An 18,089-nucleotide genomic window follows, 5' to 3' on the forward strand; every position below is an offset into this window, starting at 1 on the left:
TCGGTGCTTCAAGAGCCCGCAAGGTCTGTAGCGAGAGAGAGACTGGGGGAGGAGGAAGAATTAAGGAAGGGAAAAGATGGCGAGTTGCAGGAGCAGCGTGGAGAAAGCAGCATTTTTGTGCTGCTTCTTGCTGGCGATGGGGAGCCTGACCTCCTGCGCCCGGCCGGAGGAGGAGGAAGAGCAAGAAGAGCAGCGCTCCTGTCACGGTGCCTTTGATCTCTACTTCGTCCTGGATAAGTAAGTGACAGTCGCATTTAAAAACGTTTATTCACCCTTCAGTGCCTCCTTGCAGCAGCAGGGACGTTGTTCCCCCCTTTTTTCCCCCCCCCCCCGCGTCTCGCCGGGTGTCTTCCCCCACCTCCCCTGGTGCTAAACATGATGTGTGGGGAGGGGTCATTATTTTTGCTCCCCAAAACTTGCACGTTTCCCAAGCGGAGCATTTAGGGGACCACTGTGCATTGTCTTGGGTTAGTTGCACACGCGAAGCTGAGAAATCAGGTTACCTTCAGGTTGTAGCGTGTGGTGGGTGGGATGTGGGTGTTGGATTTGAGGGGGTGTTGGTCAGTGCCCCCAATACTCCTGGAGTTCGGTGCTGAGACTCAGGCTAAGCACTGAGATGTCACCTGTGGGATTTAGAAGCACTGGGGCTGTGCAGACCTACCTAACATTAGGACTAGACTGCTTGTGTGTAGTGGTTGCTTTTTTACAGACTCACTGTAAGGTTTTGTAAAACTTGTTTCTGCTCAGCTGCTTCAGAATTGTCTAAACCTGTGTTTGAGTTACCTCCATTAAAAGAGGTTGGCAAATACTTTTTGTTAATACCATGTTAGCCCAATTTAGGTATGGCCAGAGGGTATGGTTAAGCTCACATTTATAGGCATGTTACAGCAAGCACTAGCAAAGTGAGTGGTAAACTGGTGCACCCACAGGTGTTTTGCAGAAGGTGCGAATTTCTCTTAGTGCATTGCTCTGGCTTGACAGCCAAGGGTTAAACTTGAGGAGTAAATTGTTAGTCTCCCACATATCCTCAGTGTGATGGTTGTGTTATCTAATACATCCTGGGTTACATATGTGACGTGGTATTATGAAAGACTGAAGCCTTTTCTTCGTGATTCTTACCCACAAGCCAGGTATGAAGTCTGCATTGTGCTGTTTCCCAGTTAGGAGAACTGCTCAGTCCTTCAGGCCTTCCGCACAGCCTGTGAGCGGCAAAATGCCACCATCGCTCGGGAGCCAGTATATTCCCATATTCAAGAAGAAGAAAAAAAAGTATCATTAAGTAGTGATTCCATTTTTAGAGCAAAAGGATCTAAGGAACAAAGGCATTCTGCCTTTCTAAAAGAGGCACTGACACACCATGCCAAGTGGTCATTGCTTTGGTTTATTCCCCACCCCCCCAAGAACTTGTGCCTGATGTAACCTTCATGTCTAGAAAGAGCTCTGGGGGGGGACTAGTGTTAGTTCTCAAATTATTTCTCGCCAGGCTTTCAAGAAGTGACTGGTACTGTTGTTATGCTCACTTCCCTTATTGAATTCCCAGTAACAGTAAATGTCAGTGGTTCCAATATGGGTTCTGTAACATGGTGTCTGTCTTCTGCAGTGCAATTTCCTTGTTGACAACGGCATTGTGTATCCCTAGCAATCACCACACTGTGCTCCTGTGCTACTTTTCATCTGTAGATCAGAAAGCACGTGCTGGGACAATCGCTGTTATCACTCATGTTGTATTTGGGGAGATCAAGGCAGAGAAGAGAGTGATTTGCTCAGAATTACTGATGTGTCAAGCGATAGGAAGTTGGTTATGTAAGCAAGTTCCTCTTCAGTATTGTGGGCATGAAATCATACGTTTTCTTTTAGCACGCTACAGGTCTTGTATCTCAGCTCAGGTGCTATCCACTCAGAACGTTGGTCCACTGGAGACCGGACCTGATTATGGTTGAAGTAAAAGTCACAGACTTTGGTTCCTGTGGGAAAATTCTCTTTGGCTTTAGTCACAAACTGAGTCTTTATAACCTTTGGGAGTTATACCAAAGAGTTCCTCCATGATAAAAAAATTGTAGGAAAAATTACTTGGGCCCCTGAGTGGTTTTAGAATGCATCCCTGTTCCTAGCAAGTCTGTGGCAATGTGGTGGGAAAGCTGCTTTTGGCGTCAATGAGATTGCATTACAATCCATATGGGTAATATTAGAGTGCCAGATCTTAGGAGCCATAGGTCCCATGCTGGCTGAGGGTGTATTTAGTCCCAGCTGTATTCTGTGACATCTGGCACAGTACAAGGAGTTTTATGGAGGCAGGGAAGATTGACTGTGTGGCGGGACTCCGGATCTTGGGATGGTTCATCAGAAAGGAACTAGATAATCCATTAGTGTTGAGAAGGGTCAGGGTATTCCTGGTAGGGAGAAGGCAGGAAGCCACTCAGAAGCAGCTGGTCAAATCTGAAAATGCAGTGGATGCATATTTTTTTAGAATTGTATCTATGCTGATACATATCTGGGAAGAATTCTGGCTCTAATTTCTAGTGGGAGAGTCCCCAGAAAAACCCAGCCCTGTACACCACCGAGTACCCCCGCATGGCCTGGGGATCACCTCCCTTCACTGGTGCCTTGCCAGTCTGGAGCTAGAAGCATTCAGTCTTAATTAGCTGTCTAACAACAGGATTGAAGCATTGGCTCTGTGAAAACTCCAGGCTTTAATCCTGCGACCCCGTAGCGCGCTCTTTAGCTGAATGACAGGCCCTGTCTCTGAAGTCAGCCTGGGTGAATAAAAATGACTTTAAATCTGCTTTGCTTTGCTTCCCCGTAGAAAGATGTAGTCTCACATCAGTAGGAGGCAAATTGGAAGAAGACAACAAACCTTTCTGCTTATGCATCTAAGCGCTGTGTGTTACTGCAATGACTTTATTGGGGCATGATTTTTCCTTTTCATTCTGCCAGGCAAAGTCTGTGGGGATTTAATCCTGCAGGCAACAACCATCAGATGGAAAAGATCATCTGCTGGTGAAGTTATTGTTATAATATATATGCTGCCAATTAGAAAAAGCAACTTGCTGATTTCTTACAGTTTTTCTCTGCCTGAAGTTGATTGCAGCGCTTTATGTTAACTCCATGGGATAGGCAAGATCAGAGCAATGGAACCAGGCCCTGGATGTCCAAGAAGCTGAAAGGGAAAAGAGGCACATGTGGGAGGGAGACCTGCCACCATCCTCCTTAGGATTGTCTGACTGTGCCAGAACCACTGCCTTGTCTCTGGGGATGCTTAAATGAGCAAATCTCTTGAGGCTAGGGGAACTGAACGCTTGCTGGCTGCTGAGGCGGCTGCCTAGAGTCTGCAATCTTGTGCTGTCTGTATGTCATACAGTACGAGTTATGCAGGCTTGAGCTTATTTGGAGGTGTAGTGGAAGATTTTAAAGTATCACGCTGAAGCAGCAGAAATTTTTCTGTTTGCAGCTAAGTCACTCCCTCTGCATGAGGTAGGGCAGCATACAGTGCAGTCGGCGTACCCGTCTCTCCTATGGCATGTGGTAAGGTCAAATCCCTTGTGATATCAAAGATCTCATGTTTACCTTTGAACAAGTATAGCTTTTAAGCCCAACATAATGGGTAGCTAAGTAGTGCTCACTTGCTTTGGTTGCTTTATTTGCTTGGGTTGTCCAGGTGCGTGAAGAACTTGTTTCAATCCCATCCCAAACTGCCAAGGACAGGTCCTCTTAGGGATCTGGATGCTTGACTAACAGGTCCTGTAGTGACATCCTTGTGCTTGAGTATGTAAATAACTCCCTTTCATTCCTGCCTTGCTGTTAACATCCAGCTGTTGTTTGTAATCATAGTGAAATGCACTTGCACAGCGGAAAGGATGACTGACCTCTAGTGTTTTCTAATTATAACAGTGCCTGATAGCATCCTTATGATTGTTTATTAGTGCAACAAATAGAAACCCTTTTAAAGTAAGGACTTGTAACTGCCATAAATACCTGCTGCTGGCAATGCTTGACATGACAGATCTGAGCTGCAGAGCTGTCTGTATTTTATATTTACCAAATATGAAGAAATCTCTTTGATTGTTTTTTTTTTTTAACTTTAAGACAGGATGAGGAATGGGAGAGGGGGGGAAAGAATGTGAGATAGTCAAAAGTATTTTCTCATTTTTCCTGCTGGGATGTTTGCTGAGAAATTGTTTGGATTTTGAGGAAAAATGAGCTGCACAGCCTTGGGGAAAGGCTTTCTTTTTCCATAGCACAGATCATGGGAGTGCAAATGTCTTGAGTAAGGCCCTGGTTGATTTTTATTTTAGAGCAGTGATTATAATTCTTTTGGGGGGGAGGCTGGCCTAACTATTCTTTCATTACTCCTCATCTTCCCCTTGAACTTCTGGGTAGTCCCTCTTTGTGGTATTCCCATCTCTTGGGTCCACAACAATATTGCCTTTCACATCAGTTTCGCTTCATCTCCTGTGCTCCCAAGAGCATCCCTCTCAACAGCAACTTTGGTAAAGACATCAGCACAATGTGGCCAGCCTCTCGCTTCTAATCTGCTTTCCAGCTGCCTCTCTTCTTAAACTTGGTAAGCCTCACTCCAGAGGTGAATGTTGCTGGTAGGGAGCTGGTGGGGAAGACCACAACCTCCGATTAGGTGAAAAATTAGCTATCCCGTCCCATCTCCTTCCTGGTTTTGTTTTTTGCATCTGTGTCCACCTCCCCAGCTTCTCCTTGAAAAGCCAATTTTGTGGGAGAGGGAGGCGTCAGGAGAGAAACAGGTTGATATTTCCTAATTCACTTCAGGCAAACCAAAAAGCCATCAGAACAAAAGGCGTTTCAGGAGCTGCTATTCTGGTCTCTATACACCTTGTTTTTTCACAGTATACCATATTTAAAGCAAACAAAGAAGAGAGTTTGGAAAACATATTTTGTTGTCCCTCCCTCTCCCCCTCCCCCGATGATTTTCTTGCCAATGACTTGGGTGAATTTAGCACTCATGAATTGAAGTACTAGTGAGAGCAAGTATTTTTGGCCTTAAGCTCTCACTGTAGCCCTCTGCCTCTCTTCGTGTGCCCATATAGTCCTAACCCAAGAGTGTTAGGATGGAGCTGGACCTGCAGTAATTTACGCAGCTCTCTACGCTATCTCGGAGTGATGCCGTTCTGTGTGCTGGTTTTACGCAGTGCGTGAGGAGGGGAAGTGCTTGGCTAACAACATCGTTGTGGTTGGAAGTCAGACTGCTGGCAAAGATAGGTGCCTGAACATGTGTTCTGTCACCTAACTTAATTGCATTTGAAAATCTTGTATTGACTGACAAACTGCTGCTGAACTCCCTTTTCTGTAAGCAAGAATATCTACCTACTGCAGCCAGACTTCAGTTCACCGTAAGATGTAGGGCCTGGTGCAGGTCAGCTGCCTATTGAGATTGAGAAGAGTGACTGTCTGAACAAAAATATCAGCTTTGTTTCTTAGATGGCACTGATTATTATGCATGTATATTTATATTATTCCTCCTTTGCTGTCTGATGGGTTTTTTTTTTCCCCCCTTTATAATGTAACCACATCATCTACATGACACCTCTCATACTCTCCAGCTGCCTGTAAGCAATATTCTTTATTGTTTTCAAAACATAATCAGTTAGTATTTTGCCTTTGCATCTTTCTTTGTTGTGGTTATATCACAGCCAGTGCTGTGATTTTCTTGCAACCAGGTATAATTGCTTGGAATGTTCCAAAGCAAATTTTTATTCAGCTTCAGACATACCTATGTTATTGGAACCAGGTTTTATTTGTTTGTATTTTGTCTGATATTATTCTGCCAGATTTGCCTTTTGGCAGGAAATATTCAGGAAAACCAATTCTCCTCCCTTCTGCCCGAAGAAAAAAAAATCTTTAGAAAACACAAGGCAAAGCTAATGGGTAGTGGTTATTTGACATAAAATGTGTACAGTTAACGGGAAGAAAAAGCCATGGCAGCTTGTCATTTGCAGTCTATTTATGCATGTAACTAAATCTGATTTATTTGGGGCTTGAGCCAAGGAAGTAAACCGTAAGATTCCCACTGACCTAGGATTTTTGTTTGTGTGCGCTCAGTGATTGAGAAATTCATTACTTTTGTCTGAGCTCGCAGGCCAAATGCTGGTGTGAGTTGTGAGTTTGTATGAGGTGTAGTAGGACTGAACCTTTTCATCTCAAATGCAGAGAAGATGAACTGACTCCTGTGAGTTATTCTCAGCTCAAGAATTGTTTCTCCCTGCTCCTGGCTGTTGTTTGCACCTTGATAAGCACGACTGGGACTGAGTGCCCTGCTTTGCTCCCCGTGTTGTGCTGAAGAGTGCCAGGATGCTGAGAGCAGGTCTTCCAGCCCTTGTGCTGCTCTGAGTAGCTCTGGAGCTTTACAGGGAGATCTGAAGTGGTTGGATGCAGTCTGAGCGTGGCTTCTGAATTTCCCTTTGTGCTGTTTTGTTGGCTGGGGATGTAGCAAGAGCTCAAGCACCAGGTGGGCAGGACTTGTGTGTTAGAGGGATTACTGTAGGAGCAAATGGAAGTGTTTTGAGGCATGACTTACAGAAGTCTCTAATGTTGCTGCACACTTTGTCAGTAGTTTTATATGAGAAAAGCTATTTATAAAATGAATAGGTTTGGTCATTAAATGTTTTGGATTCAAGTACTTTGGGTCCTGTGCTCAGGGTGCTGGCCTAGGACTAAAATTCATTTTTCCAGTCACTTCTCTGCATCTTCCCCTGCACATTCCAGCCCTTGTCTCGTCCATTAATGTTACAAGTACTCTGAAGCAAGGACTGTCTTAGAATGGCTGTCTCTGCCAGTGTTTCTAATTGCCTCTGGAGCAGATAATATAAACTAGTCCTTCCTTGCCTGGATGAATCACCCAGTCAAGGTCCCTTCCATGCTCGCAAGAAGCGTTGTTTGGGAGAGGAGGATTCTTGTCACTTTGGATGCTCTGCTGGCTCAGAAGGGAGCAGAGGGGCAGATGAACACACGCGTGCGTGTCTGAAACCACAACAAACTAGATGCCCCAGGGTATGCTTTTATTGCAGAGCAGTTATTAACCATGTGCAAGAATTCTGTTGTGTACAGTGTGGTTGTGGCCACAAAGAGCTCTCCAAATAACAACAACAAAGTGCCACGTTTCTGAGCAATGGGCCGTATAGAGGGCCATCGTTAGCTCAAGGGGATAGAGACTTACAGCGACCTGCAAACTGTTGTACTCCCATGACACCATACTCAAACCAACCCAGCATCAGTAATAACGGGTCTGGTTTTTGCTACAGCATCTCTGGAATTACGGCCTTCAGCTAATCTGCAACAGAGGCAAAGAGGTGTGGGGGTCGGGTGGGGGGCGGGGGTGGTTTGGTCTGTATAGGCTCCTGACAGTGAGTTTAGCTGTACCTGTGAATCAGGTATGCCTCAGGACAGGCACCTAATGACTGTCCCTCCTGGTTTTTGGCTGCTGAAGTAACCGGGCTGAGAGCAGCCCCACACATGCCGGGGCTGTGCTGCTCAGCATCTCTGGGCTCCAGCTTCCACCGCCTCTGGGGGCCTGTTAGGAAAGAGGAGGTGGTTTCCAGCCCATCTCACACTTTCTTGTGTTCACAAACAGCAGTGAAATACCTCAGATTGAGGTAGGTGTAACTCTAACACCCTCACTGGTTTGTGATTGTTTGTTTTTTTTTTTTTATACTGACATAGAGCTCCGCTAAACTAAAAGGCATCACTCCACAGTAAATAAGCCAGAGCAGAATCAGGCCTTGCGATCACATTGCTTCCTTCCACCCCCAGAAATACTCGTTGACCTCCTCTCTTCCCCTCCCATCAAGCGGTAGCAATGTGAAATTGAGGAGAACAGCAGCAGCAGGAGCTGGAGCGGCAGCTGTCCCTGCAAGCCGGCTCCCGGCAAGGCCGGGAGCGCATTCTTTCCTATGTTGTGGTTTGCTGAGTCTTCTCTTTGTCTCATGTGTAATGGGAACCCAGCTCATGGAGCAGGGAGTGCACTGGCAGCAAATGGCTCCTTGTGGTTTTTTTTTACTTCACTTTGCTTGGGCCTGATTCTCCCCCCAGTTGCGTAGGTATGAACCTGGGGAGACTCTGCTGCCTCTCTGGACCTGCTCCAGATTTGCCCCAGCAGAGCCAGCAGCAGAAACAGGCCCTGAAATGCTTTCTGCAGCGCTCAGGCTGCACACCCCAGCTCTTTATTGCTTTGTGTTTTCCTTCACCATGAGGCTCCTGTAACCTCCAAGGGCTGACACCTCATGGTGCCGCTGGACTCCAACAGGCACACAAACTGCCGGTGAGTGGTGTGGGACGCTGTCCGCAGCAGCCTTTGGCCTGTGGGGCTCAGTACTTCTCAGAGAACACCAGGGTGGCTGGGCTGCTTCAGCGGGGTGAGTGCAGGGAGGAAGACTGGGGCTCAGCTGGGTGAGGGTGGCCATTTTGATGGATGTGAGGAGCTGAACCCGGTAGCTGATGACCCAAAGCAGGAGATCTCTACAGCGTGTGCCAACAAGATAGGTCTAGCTGTAACATCATCTTTCCACAACGCTGGCTTGGTGGATCCACTGGTACAAACCTACACAGCAGCATACATGGGGTTCCCTGGCTGCATCGCTTCTCCGTGGTGTCCCCCAGTTACTGGTGAGGGTGGACGAGTGTGTGTCCCCCGACCAGTGCATTTTCTGCACAGCACCGATCTTTTCCGTGCTTTTTTATTCTTTCCTTATTATTCACAAGTCCTCACAATTCCTCTGGCCACCAAGTGGTACACTCCCGTAAGATTTCAGACAGGCCAGGCGAGGAATCTGTTTGTGGTTATTTACTGATGGCACTTGGGATAACACGTCAGCTTTGTCTGAGGCTCCTATTAGCACAGGTACACTGATTAACAGGAGTTTGTTTAGCTACTGTAAGATTCTAAGGGAAACAACAAAAGAATCAAAACTGCTATAAAAATCATGCTGTGTGGATGTCCAAGAATAACCTGTGATGTACAGCGTCGCCAAAAGACCCTGTGCTTTCTCTAGGCTCGGTAACTGTGGAGCTAAAAATATGTATGGCTTTCAAGCATTGGCCATGGTCAGAAAGGAGCTTAGGGTATGCTTGGAGCCTCCTACTTGCCATGGGAAACTAAGACAAAAACCTCCTAGTATGATCCAGCCATGAAGGACAGCAATTTAGTTTATGCCACCATCAAAAGTGATTCTGCAGTGTGAAAGATAAGATCCCAAAATCAGTGAAATGCATCAGCATTTTCAGTAGTCTTGGCCAGCTTTTGTTTGTCAGTGTTGGGAGTAATATTTTACAGTGTTTGGCAACTGAGTGTATAGTTTAACAAACGTTTTATTGTTGTAAGTTTTTGTTTAATTTGCCATGAAAACTGCTGTTGCTGGTGACATGGGGTCAGACATCTGGGCCAGCACATGAAACTATATCGGGACAATCCACAGAAGCCTCCAGAACACACATAGGTACACACGCGCACACACACACACACGAAACAACAAATAAGGAGACTTAACAAACAGGGATATTTAGAGTTGAGTTTGAGGGGGAGGGAGGGGAAATCAGGTTCTTCTGTAAGTCAGGCCATCCCCACTGGTGTTGATGAAGGGTTTGACATGACTTGTGTTGGTGGCACTTGGGCGTTGTTTGCAGAGGGAGGTGACACACCTGGGCTTGGAGGAGTGTGGTGAGGGAAGTGATTAAGTGCTGACCACTTCACTGGTACTCCTTAGCAGAGATTTTGAAACAGTTGAATTTTCTTGCTAGTATTTCTGCCTGGCTTTGACACTTCCCAGCTGATAAGCAACATGTGGGTGCAGAATCCCTCCTAGTGGAGAAGGAGACCCACAGCCATGCTGAAGAACTTCTGCTCAACAGGGTTGTGGCTCAGTGATGTAGAGCCAGGCAGTGCTTCCCCTGAGGACTAGGCCAAGACTGAGACCTCCCTAGCTTTTCAGAGGTGGACATCTATAGATTTATTACAGCCAGTTTTAGTTAGTCTTACTGGTTCTTCTGTTTCCAAGAAGGGATGTTTCATTATAGTCAGAGTACATGGAAATGCATAGCATTAAGCTTATCTGTGCATTCTCACTTTAAAAGTCTTCATGATTTTCCACCATTAGTGGCTTCTAATTTTCTTAAATTTTTGATATCTAGTTGGTTTTGCCAAGCTATTTTTTGCCTGAGGCATAGATATTTTTTTTTTTAAGAAAGGGGGGAAAAAAGAAGTGATTCTGACAGTCCTAAAAAGGTGCTGGAAATGATCATTTGTTGCTGTTATAAAGAAAATTCATTGCTACTTTCTTTTTTGGATTGCATTAGTGCCTCTGCATCTGGCAGTAGAAATTTGATACCTCATCCAAAATAGGTCATTCTTTTCCAAGTAAGAAACTGTGGCTATTCTATGTAGGGAAGTGGCTCTGTTGGAAATTGCCGGAATTGGATTTAAGTGGGATGGCAAGCTCAGAATGAAACTGAAAGTGTCAACTCCAGGGGGAGAAAGAATTAAATTCAAAAAAAAAAAAAAGGGGGGGAGGGGGGAAGCTGCATGTGCATCTTCCCAAGATTCAAGGAGAATCTTCTCAAGTTCATCATGTTTAGAGATTTAGCCTGGGACTTTCAGAAATATCCTGGAGAATTGTAGGTGCTGGACTGCCTCAGATCCCTTTTGGAAAAGCAGTCTTTAAAGTACGTACCCTACGTCAGTATGGATTATTTTTTAATGAAGAGAAAAGGGCTCATTTGCTAATAGTGCTGGCACCTTTCACTGGTGAAAGGTGTATTTGTGCTGTTCACAAATACATAAACATGTTGTTGTGTAGCACATATAAATCAGAGACTGCAGAGAATCCAGACCCTTGGTGTGAACGGTCCCTGGTGCTTTGTTGCCCTCCCTCAGTGCCTGGCAATTTCTTCATTCTTTTGTTTGTTCTGCGAATAAACAGTTCTGCGATAATCAGCTTGTTCTGCAAATAAATCAGAAGTTCTCTAGAAGAGCGGCATGAAAACACAGGGTTACACAAGCAAACTCATTCTAGCTTATGTACTTCAGGGGTCTCCTTTTGGTCTTTGTCCCTTTATCTTTGCTCTCCTCCTCCAGCAGCACTGTTGCAGGGCAGGCAGTGCTATATTGCACATGCAGGCTTCTATATGCTGATCTGTACCTGACGTACAGGGGCAGGAGTCACTGGCATAGGGTCGCTTGGAAAGCCCATATTAGAACTGGGAATTGTAATACAGTATCATTTTCTCACTTTTTTTTATACATTTACGCAGACAAATGTCAAACAGCAGTTAGAGGAAATCTACTGCTTTACAGTAGTTAAATTTCAGAAATTTGTTAATTCTGTGTTTAATCCCCTGTGATCCTTCTATATGTGCTGTTGTTTTATTTATCTGTCTGCCTAAGACACCTGGAACTTGAGTTTGCCTGGCAAGGAAAGCAAACAAGCCGTTCTTTCATAAACACCACAGTCCTAGGGAGGGCTTTAAAAACCATTGGCTTCTCATGCTTTGTAGCCTTTTTAATGGCTTGAAAGTGTATGGCATAGATCCACATGGTAGAAATTACCCAACATTTACTGTAGAGTTGCTGCATGCAAGGCTCAGTTTCAGGTCTGAGTCCCACCAGGCCATGGGGGTATCTGAGAATGTAAGAATAAGCCAGAAAAAGCCAGGGAGTGTCAGTAATGCAGTTTTATATATTGGGAATAGCAGCACAAATGGGAGTGTCAGTAATACAGTTTTATATATTGGAATAGCAGCACAAATGGGAGTGTCAGTAATGCAGTTTTATATATTGGGAATAGCAGCACAAATGTGTAAGTTTGTGCATGCAACTAAGTTGCTTGAGTTTTCACAAGAAATCTGTAACAGAGCCAGGGACTGGCTGTCCAGAATGCTAGCCCAGCGAATTAGCTACAAGTACTGCCTTTCCCTTCTGAATTACTTCAAAAGCTTTCTCTTTAGAAACAAACGGTAATTCATGCAAATGTTCTCCCACGCATGCTGGGAGAATAGAAGATCAGTCAAGACTTTCTGTGTGGCTGCAGACGAAGAGCTGTGCTCTAGGAAAGTAAATAGTCTGTTAGCAGATGATTTTGTGAAGTCAAATAGAATTAATTAAACTAGAAGAAAATATTTATATTTTATCTTAAAAAAGGAACAAAAGCAGATGGAGGAGTTACTCAACTTGTTTCAAAATTGTATGGTAAACCATTTCAGACCTATTTCTATTTCTCTTTGAGTCAGTGGGTTTTGTCATGATGGTTCCTGTTACAGCTTCCAACACAACTGCTGTAGAAGAACTCAACAGAGTTCACTGTCTCATCTCCAGAGATGTCTATGTAATTTGCATCCCTAACCACCTTTGGAGTAGCTCAGGCTTAAAATTCGGAGTGGAACAAGACATTTTGCTGTGAAATAAGGTGAATGTAATCAATTACGTTCTGTACGCAGGTCTGGAAGTGTCAGAAATCATTGGATGGAGATTTATTCTTTTGTGGAAAGCCTAGCTGAGAAGTTCATAAGGTAAAGTTTTCTTAAGATTATGTTTTAATTTTCTATATGTATATAATTTATTATATATATATAATTTATTTTTTCATTCACTGCTTCTTAGCAGATGAAAATCTGCCAACATAATATGTGTGTGTGTGACGTGGATCTGGCTTGTTCTTCTGTTTCAGTCCAATGTTGCGGATGTCTTTCATTGTTTTTTCTTCACGAGGCACTACAGTCATGAAACTAACAGAAAACAGGCAAGTATTCCCCACAGCTTTTGTCCAGAAAAGCTCTTCATCCCTCCCTTCAAGCAGCAAGTGGGCCCAAAAACAGAATTCGGAGGTCTGTCTCTGTCCTTGGTGTGGCACCAACTGAAATAGTTTCTGCTATTCCCAACTGGAAGAGGGCTTAGAAGGCCTTTGGGTCTCCCGTTACCATTTTGTTTTCAGCCTTATAAGAGAAAGGCAGCACTGCACTGTCTGTTCTTTGTCTCAGTATTTCGGAGACAAACTGCGTTTCCAGCTGAAAATTTGTAGACATCTCCAACTATCTCCAACTGCCCAAATAAGGGCAGTTTTTGTGTAAGACACCTCAGACCCTGAGCTGATGAGCTGGATGAAAGTCCCACAGTGCCCTTCAGAGTGACCCAAAGCCCTGAACTTTAAGCCAGCAGCCGGTCATACCCAGTGCTGGAGTGCTACCTCGCTAGGCTGTCACATGCCTCTCCTGGGCCGCCTTTAGACAGCACCCATGCCAGAGGCGCAAAGCCAAGCGGCAAGTTCCTTAAGAAAAAGAGAGTCTGAGGCTGGAGCAAAATTCTTGTTGCCACCTTCACAACCACATCCTCTCTTTTTTTTTAAAAAAAAAAAAGCCAAACAAACAAAAAAGAAACCAAAAAAAAATAATGAAAACCAACACAAAAAAAAACCCCACACCAAAAAAGCAAAACAAAAACCCAAATAATTTTGGATTTAATTTGCCTCATGCCCGGAAATCCCTGTTACGGAGGTGTTTCTAAGTATTTTCTTTCACTTCATCTTATAAGCCCTTGTTTTTGCTACTGCTTCTGTCTGTGTGAGAAGGCCTCAGTAGTATGGTGCACCTTATAAGTAAAGGGGGCTCTGCAGCAGTCTTGAAAGAACAACACTCCCCTTCCATTTTGTATTCCAGGGCCTCATCCAAAGCCAGAAACCCTGCAGGGGTCTTGCATTTCTGCTGGCTCCACTGAGTTTTGGCTCAGGTCTCCATCTTCTACCTTGGTGGCAGAGCTCGAACTTGCTTACTTCTCCCAAGTGTTTATGCTGTTTGCAAGGTCGAGAGTAGTCAGGAGCCCTGTGGCAATATGTTAAACGTGGCATTAGAATGTTCTCTCTCCTAAACTCCTGTTCTCTGTATGATTCATCATATATACCTTTTCAGCTCATTTTGTACTTGAAAGGGTAAAAATGTGCTTTTTGCCCTGACAAGGTCCCCAATCCCAGCTCCTGATTTTACCTTCATCCCCCATAGACTCCTGTTTCCTCTGTAATTGGGGCTGTGCTGCCTAAAATGCCCAGCTGCAAAACAGAGCTTAGAGAGGCACTTGCTGTCTTTTTTTTTTTTAAAAAAAAAAAAAGATGCCCATAGCATCTGGGGCTGATGTTTGGACGGCCTACGTCTTGCCTGTTGAATATTTGTGCTGTATTTGCCTTATTTGTGTTCCATTAATGTAATGAAAACTTAAATTATTAATTTCCATGAGCGATCCTCTTGGTTAACAGGTGTTTGTAGAGTAAGAAGCTATGCAACAGGGGCTGTGGCATCAAAGTTACCTTGTTCTTACCAGGGAGCAATCTGTGCCCCAGGAAGGTTGATCAGTCCCTGTTCTAGGATAGGAAATTCTCGTCATTCCCATCCTGTTCCCTTATCTTTTGGATTCTATCTTTATAATGGAAAAGTCGTAATCTCAACTGTCCTGATGATTGATTAAATACAGAGTTTTTATTTGTCCCACTTTCATGACAGGGTAATAAGCTTTTAAATTCTCATTCCATCTGCAGTTTGTCAGAGTTTAATATCTGGCATTTGGTTTAATTCAATCTTATCCTCTCTGACAGTATACCAGAATGAGGGAGCAGGGACAGAATTGCACCCTTAAAATTTGTTAACCCCAACACTGTATCATAAGTCTAGTTTTGTGCCTCCATAGGTGTTTGGCTGAAAAATTGTGGGCTTTGAGAAATCTTGGTTTTAACAGTGTTTTAGCTGATGTGTATGCACTCTGTGTAATCTGTTGACAGGGTGCATAATCTAGCTGTGGTACGGGAATATCTCAAAAGAAGAACTTTTATTAAAATTTTCTCCTTTTTTTTTTTTTTATCCAAAGGGAAGCCATAAGACGAGGACTCGACATTCTTCAATATGAAGTGCCTGGAGGAGACACGTTCATGCATGAAGGATTTAAAAGGGTACACATCACAGTACCTCCTTTCTTTGATTTATACATATAAACTTTGCTTTTCTTGCTGCTGGTGTACTTAAGAGCTAACAATGTTCTACACTTCATTGCAGGCAAATGAGCAGATTTACCACGAAACCTATGGAGGTATGTGTTATATATCACTCACGTTATATATCTGCATTGAAAAGACAGGGTTGATAGTTCTTTCTATGACCTGCAGTAAACCCGCCGAAAGAAGTGTTGGAGAAGGAATTGGTGTTACACAATCACTACATTCCATTTTGACTACAGCCCTACTTTTAAATGCGTGATTCATGGTTTATTAAGACCAGAGGAGACCAGTATGATCACAGATCTGACCCGGTGCAAAATAAAGACCAAAGCATTACAGCCAAAACTGCCTGTCCTGCACCCAGGGGACAGGAAAACCCAGATTTTCTTGTGCCTGTCTGTCTGTCCTGATGCACTTAGCGCTGTCTGCCTTGCGCTCCCAAGTCTTTGTTCTCATTGGTGTAAATTTGAATGCAATCAGCTGAGATTTTTGCATCAGTGTGAATGATTTGGGATCAGATTCTGAGATTGTAAAATGTAAATTTTCACTAATTTTTGAGAGGGAAAGGTATTTGTGGTTTTTGTGCCAAAAGAAGGCCTAATTAGTTAAACTGAACACTTCTTGCCTGGTTTGTACCCTAGTGTGAGGCTGTTCTCATTTGTGGGCTGATGGTCTTTTTGGAAGATGGACAAATGGGTCAGTGCCTTTTCAATGAAGTAGGCTGTGAGTGAACTCTGCATGTCTTCTCAGGCACTTCTGCCAGTGAAATCAAGAGTTCTGAGAAGTCCAACTGTAAACTATTTTACCTCTTCCGAACACGTAACTAAGAACTAATGAACTATTCCGTAAGTTGATTAGGAGTAGATGAGATCTGGATTTATAAGCTAAAATATCAGGGAAGAAACAAGTGGTCAAAAGAAAACAAAATAAGATCTCCAATTTTTCAGCCTTTTTCAAGCATGCTGGACAGGGGAGGAAAAAAAAAAGGAATACAGGAATCCGAGCTATTTTTCCCCCCAAGTTGCAGGTCATTTTTATTTTTTTTTAAGATTTATGTCCGTGTCTGACATGACATGGGAAGGACTGCATGGCATAAGAAACCTGTCAGAACTAATCAGTCTTTAATTTCACACACTATGGGGAAAGACACTTGAAATTGTAACAGATTTTTTTTAAAAAAAATAACAAATACTTCCCTGAAAGAAACATGTATGTGTATTAGTTACTTAAGAACTATTGAAGCAGAATGATTGATTCAACCATAGTTTGCATATTAATTTGGTTTTATTTTGTTAACATATTGCCTTTTTCTAGGTAGTGTGGTATTCTATATTGCATCACATATATAGCTATCCAAAAATCTCTGCAACCTGTTCACTTAAGCTTAGGTAGGATGTGAAATGTTTTATCACAAGACGTGAATTTTCTTCAATGGACCTGATCTTCAGGTTTTCACATGCTCAGAATTCCTATGAACTTCACTAGCAGCTCTTGTTGCTCAAGAAGTGTAGGACTGAATCCCCCTATAAAAGCACTATTCATGCCATGTTCAGTGGGGTTATTCCTTGAAAGTCTGCTGGAGAGCAAGGTAGGACGGCAGGAAAGCTCCTTTTGCAGAGGTATCTCCTACCACAGTCTCTGGTTGAGGTTTGCGTAGACGCATGTTTGTCAAGAGAAGAGAGGAAACCTCTCTCTCTCTCTGCGGGTCCGTTTTGCCACTTCTCCACATGAAGGGTCTAGATGTAATCTGGGTGGGTGCTGTATTTTTACTCAGAATGTAGAAGTTTGTGTGTGGACCTTGTTAGAGCAGTACCCCTCCGTCAGTGATGCTTGTGATATGAAGGGGCACAGGTTTTGGCTTATTGCATGCTATTGTGCATCTGACCTTCAGCTGGTATATCTCCAGTAAAGTCCATACAAATTGGGCTGAGAGCCTGGCCTTACAGGTTTGTGTTTATTTGTCAGCAAAAAGGAATGGCCCACTTCAGACTGTTTTTTTGTTGCCGAATCTTGTCACGTGTATGCAATCTGTTAACTATCTTCCATGTAGGAGTTCGGACTGCCAGTGTGATTATTGCTCTGACGGATGGAGAATTGCAAGATGTTCAGTTTTATTATGCAGAACAAGAAGTAAGTCACCTTCACGTTTACCCAAACTAGCTTATGTCAAACCTGTAGGCATTTACTGCTGGCTCCACTGATTATATGGCTTTGCCCTTAATGACAATTTTTTTTAGGCCAACAGAGCCAGAAGCTTTGGAGCTATTGTTTATTGTGTTGGAGTGAAAGATTTCAATGAAACTCAGGTAACTTTGCTTGTTTTCTTCTTGTTTTGTTTTTCTGTTATACTGGTGCACAAGTAACAGCATCAGATGAAGGCATTTATTTAATTACTTGAAGCATAAATCATTTTGTGTCAGTATGATGTCTTTTAGCAAGTATGAAAGCGCCCAGTTTTGTTCACTGTAATTTTGTTTTCCTCGTGATTTACGATTGTCTTTCTTTGCAGCTGTCAACAATTGCTGACAGCATCGATCATGTTTTTCCAGTTACGGGAGGCTTTTATGCCCTGAGAGGAACCATTGATTCAGTAAGTTGGGTATTCTGAAACCCAGAAAAGGGCACACTTTCCTGTATTAATAAAGCATAGCTAAAAATGATTGCCAAAAATGCCATTATCTAAATCTTTTAGATCCTCAAGAAATCTTGCATTGAGATCCTAGCGGCTGAACCGTCGAGTGTTTGTGCAGGAGGTAAGTTTCCACAAGAACAATGTGATAAGGCAAATGGATGACAATGATGAAATGTCAGTAGCTGCTTAATGTGGTATTGGAGCTGAAGCCTGTGGATGTGTTAGAGCATCCCCTTGGGCCGTGGCTAAAGCCCTGTGTGTTCCTTCTCACTTAAGGAAGAAAATTGTGCCGATAAACACGTAGCTGCTGTGACTGAATGACAGCTTGGAGAGTTGACTGAGGTAGCATTTGCAGAACTGGGGATACTGCTTTTTAAAATATCCGAGAGAAGGAGGAGGCATAAGCGATGTAAAGCCAGACTGCCAGAGATGTTTTAGGGTCTAGAGGTGATGTCTCACAAATTACTGTA

The 18,089-nt window shown here is 43.6% G+C and overlaps 1 protein-coding gene across 1 annotated transcript in view; it reads left to right on the forward strand.

The window, feature by feature from the left end:
- Window positions 1–136: 136 nt before the first annotated feature.
- Window positions 137–18,089, forward strand: part of ANTXRL (anthrax toxin receptor-like) — a 58,471-nt gene continuing 40,518 nt past the window's right edge. Inside the window, exons 1-9 of the mRNA XM_009888821.1 lie at window positions 137–237; window positions 12,451–12,522; window positions 12,681–12,752; window positions 14,861–14,942; window positions 15,046–15,079; window positions 17,038–17,117; window positions 17,225–17,293; window positions 17,497–17,577; window positions 17,680–17,740. Of these exons, the coding sequence (XP_009887123.1) occupies window positions 137–237; window positions 12,451–12,522; window positions 12,681–12,752; window positions 14,861–14,942; window positions 15,046–15,079; window positions 17,038–17,117; window positions 17,225–17,293; window positions 17,497–17,577; window positions 17,680–17,740 (652 nt within the window). The remainder of the gene's footprint in view (window positions 238–12,450; window positions 12,523–12,680; window positions 12,753–14,860; window positions 14,943–15,045; window positions 15,080–17,037; window positions 17,118–17,224; window positions 17,294–17,496; window positions 17,578–17,679; window positions 17,741–18,089) is intronic.

The sequence above is a fragment of the Charadrius vociferus genome, unplaced genomic scaffold, assembly GCF_000708025.1.
Source record: "Charadrius vociferus isolate BGI_N301 unplaced genomic scaffold, ASM70802v2 scaffold436, whole genome shotgun sequence".
NCBI lineage: Eukaryota > Metazoa > Chordata > Aves > Charadriiformes > Charadriidae > Charadrius > Charadrius vociferus.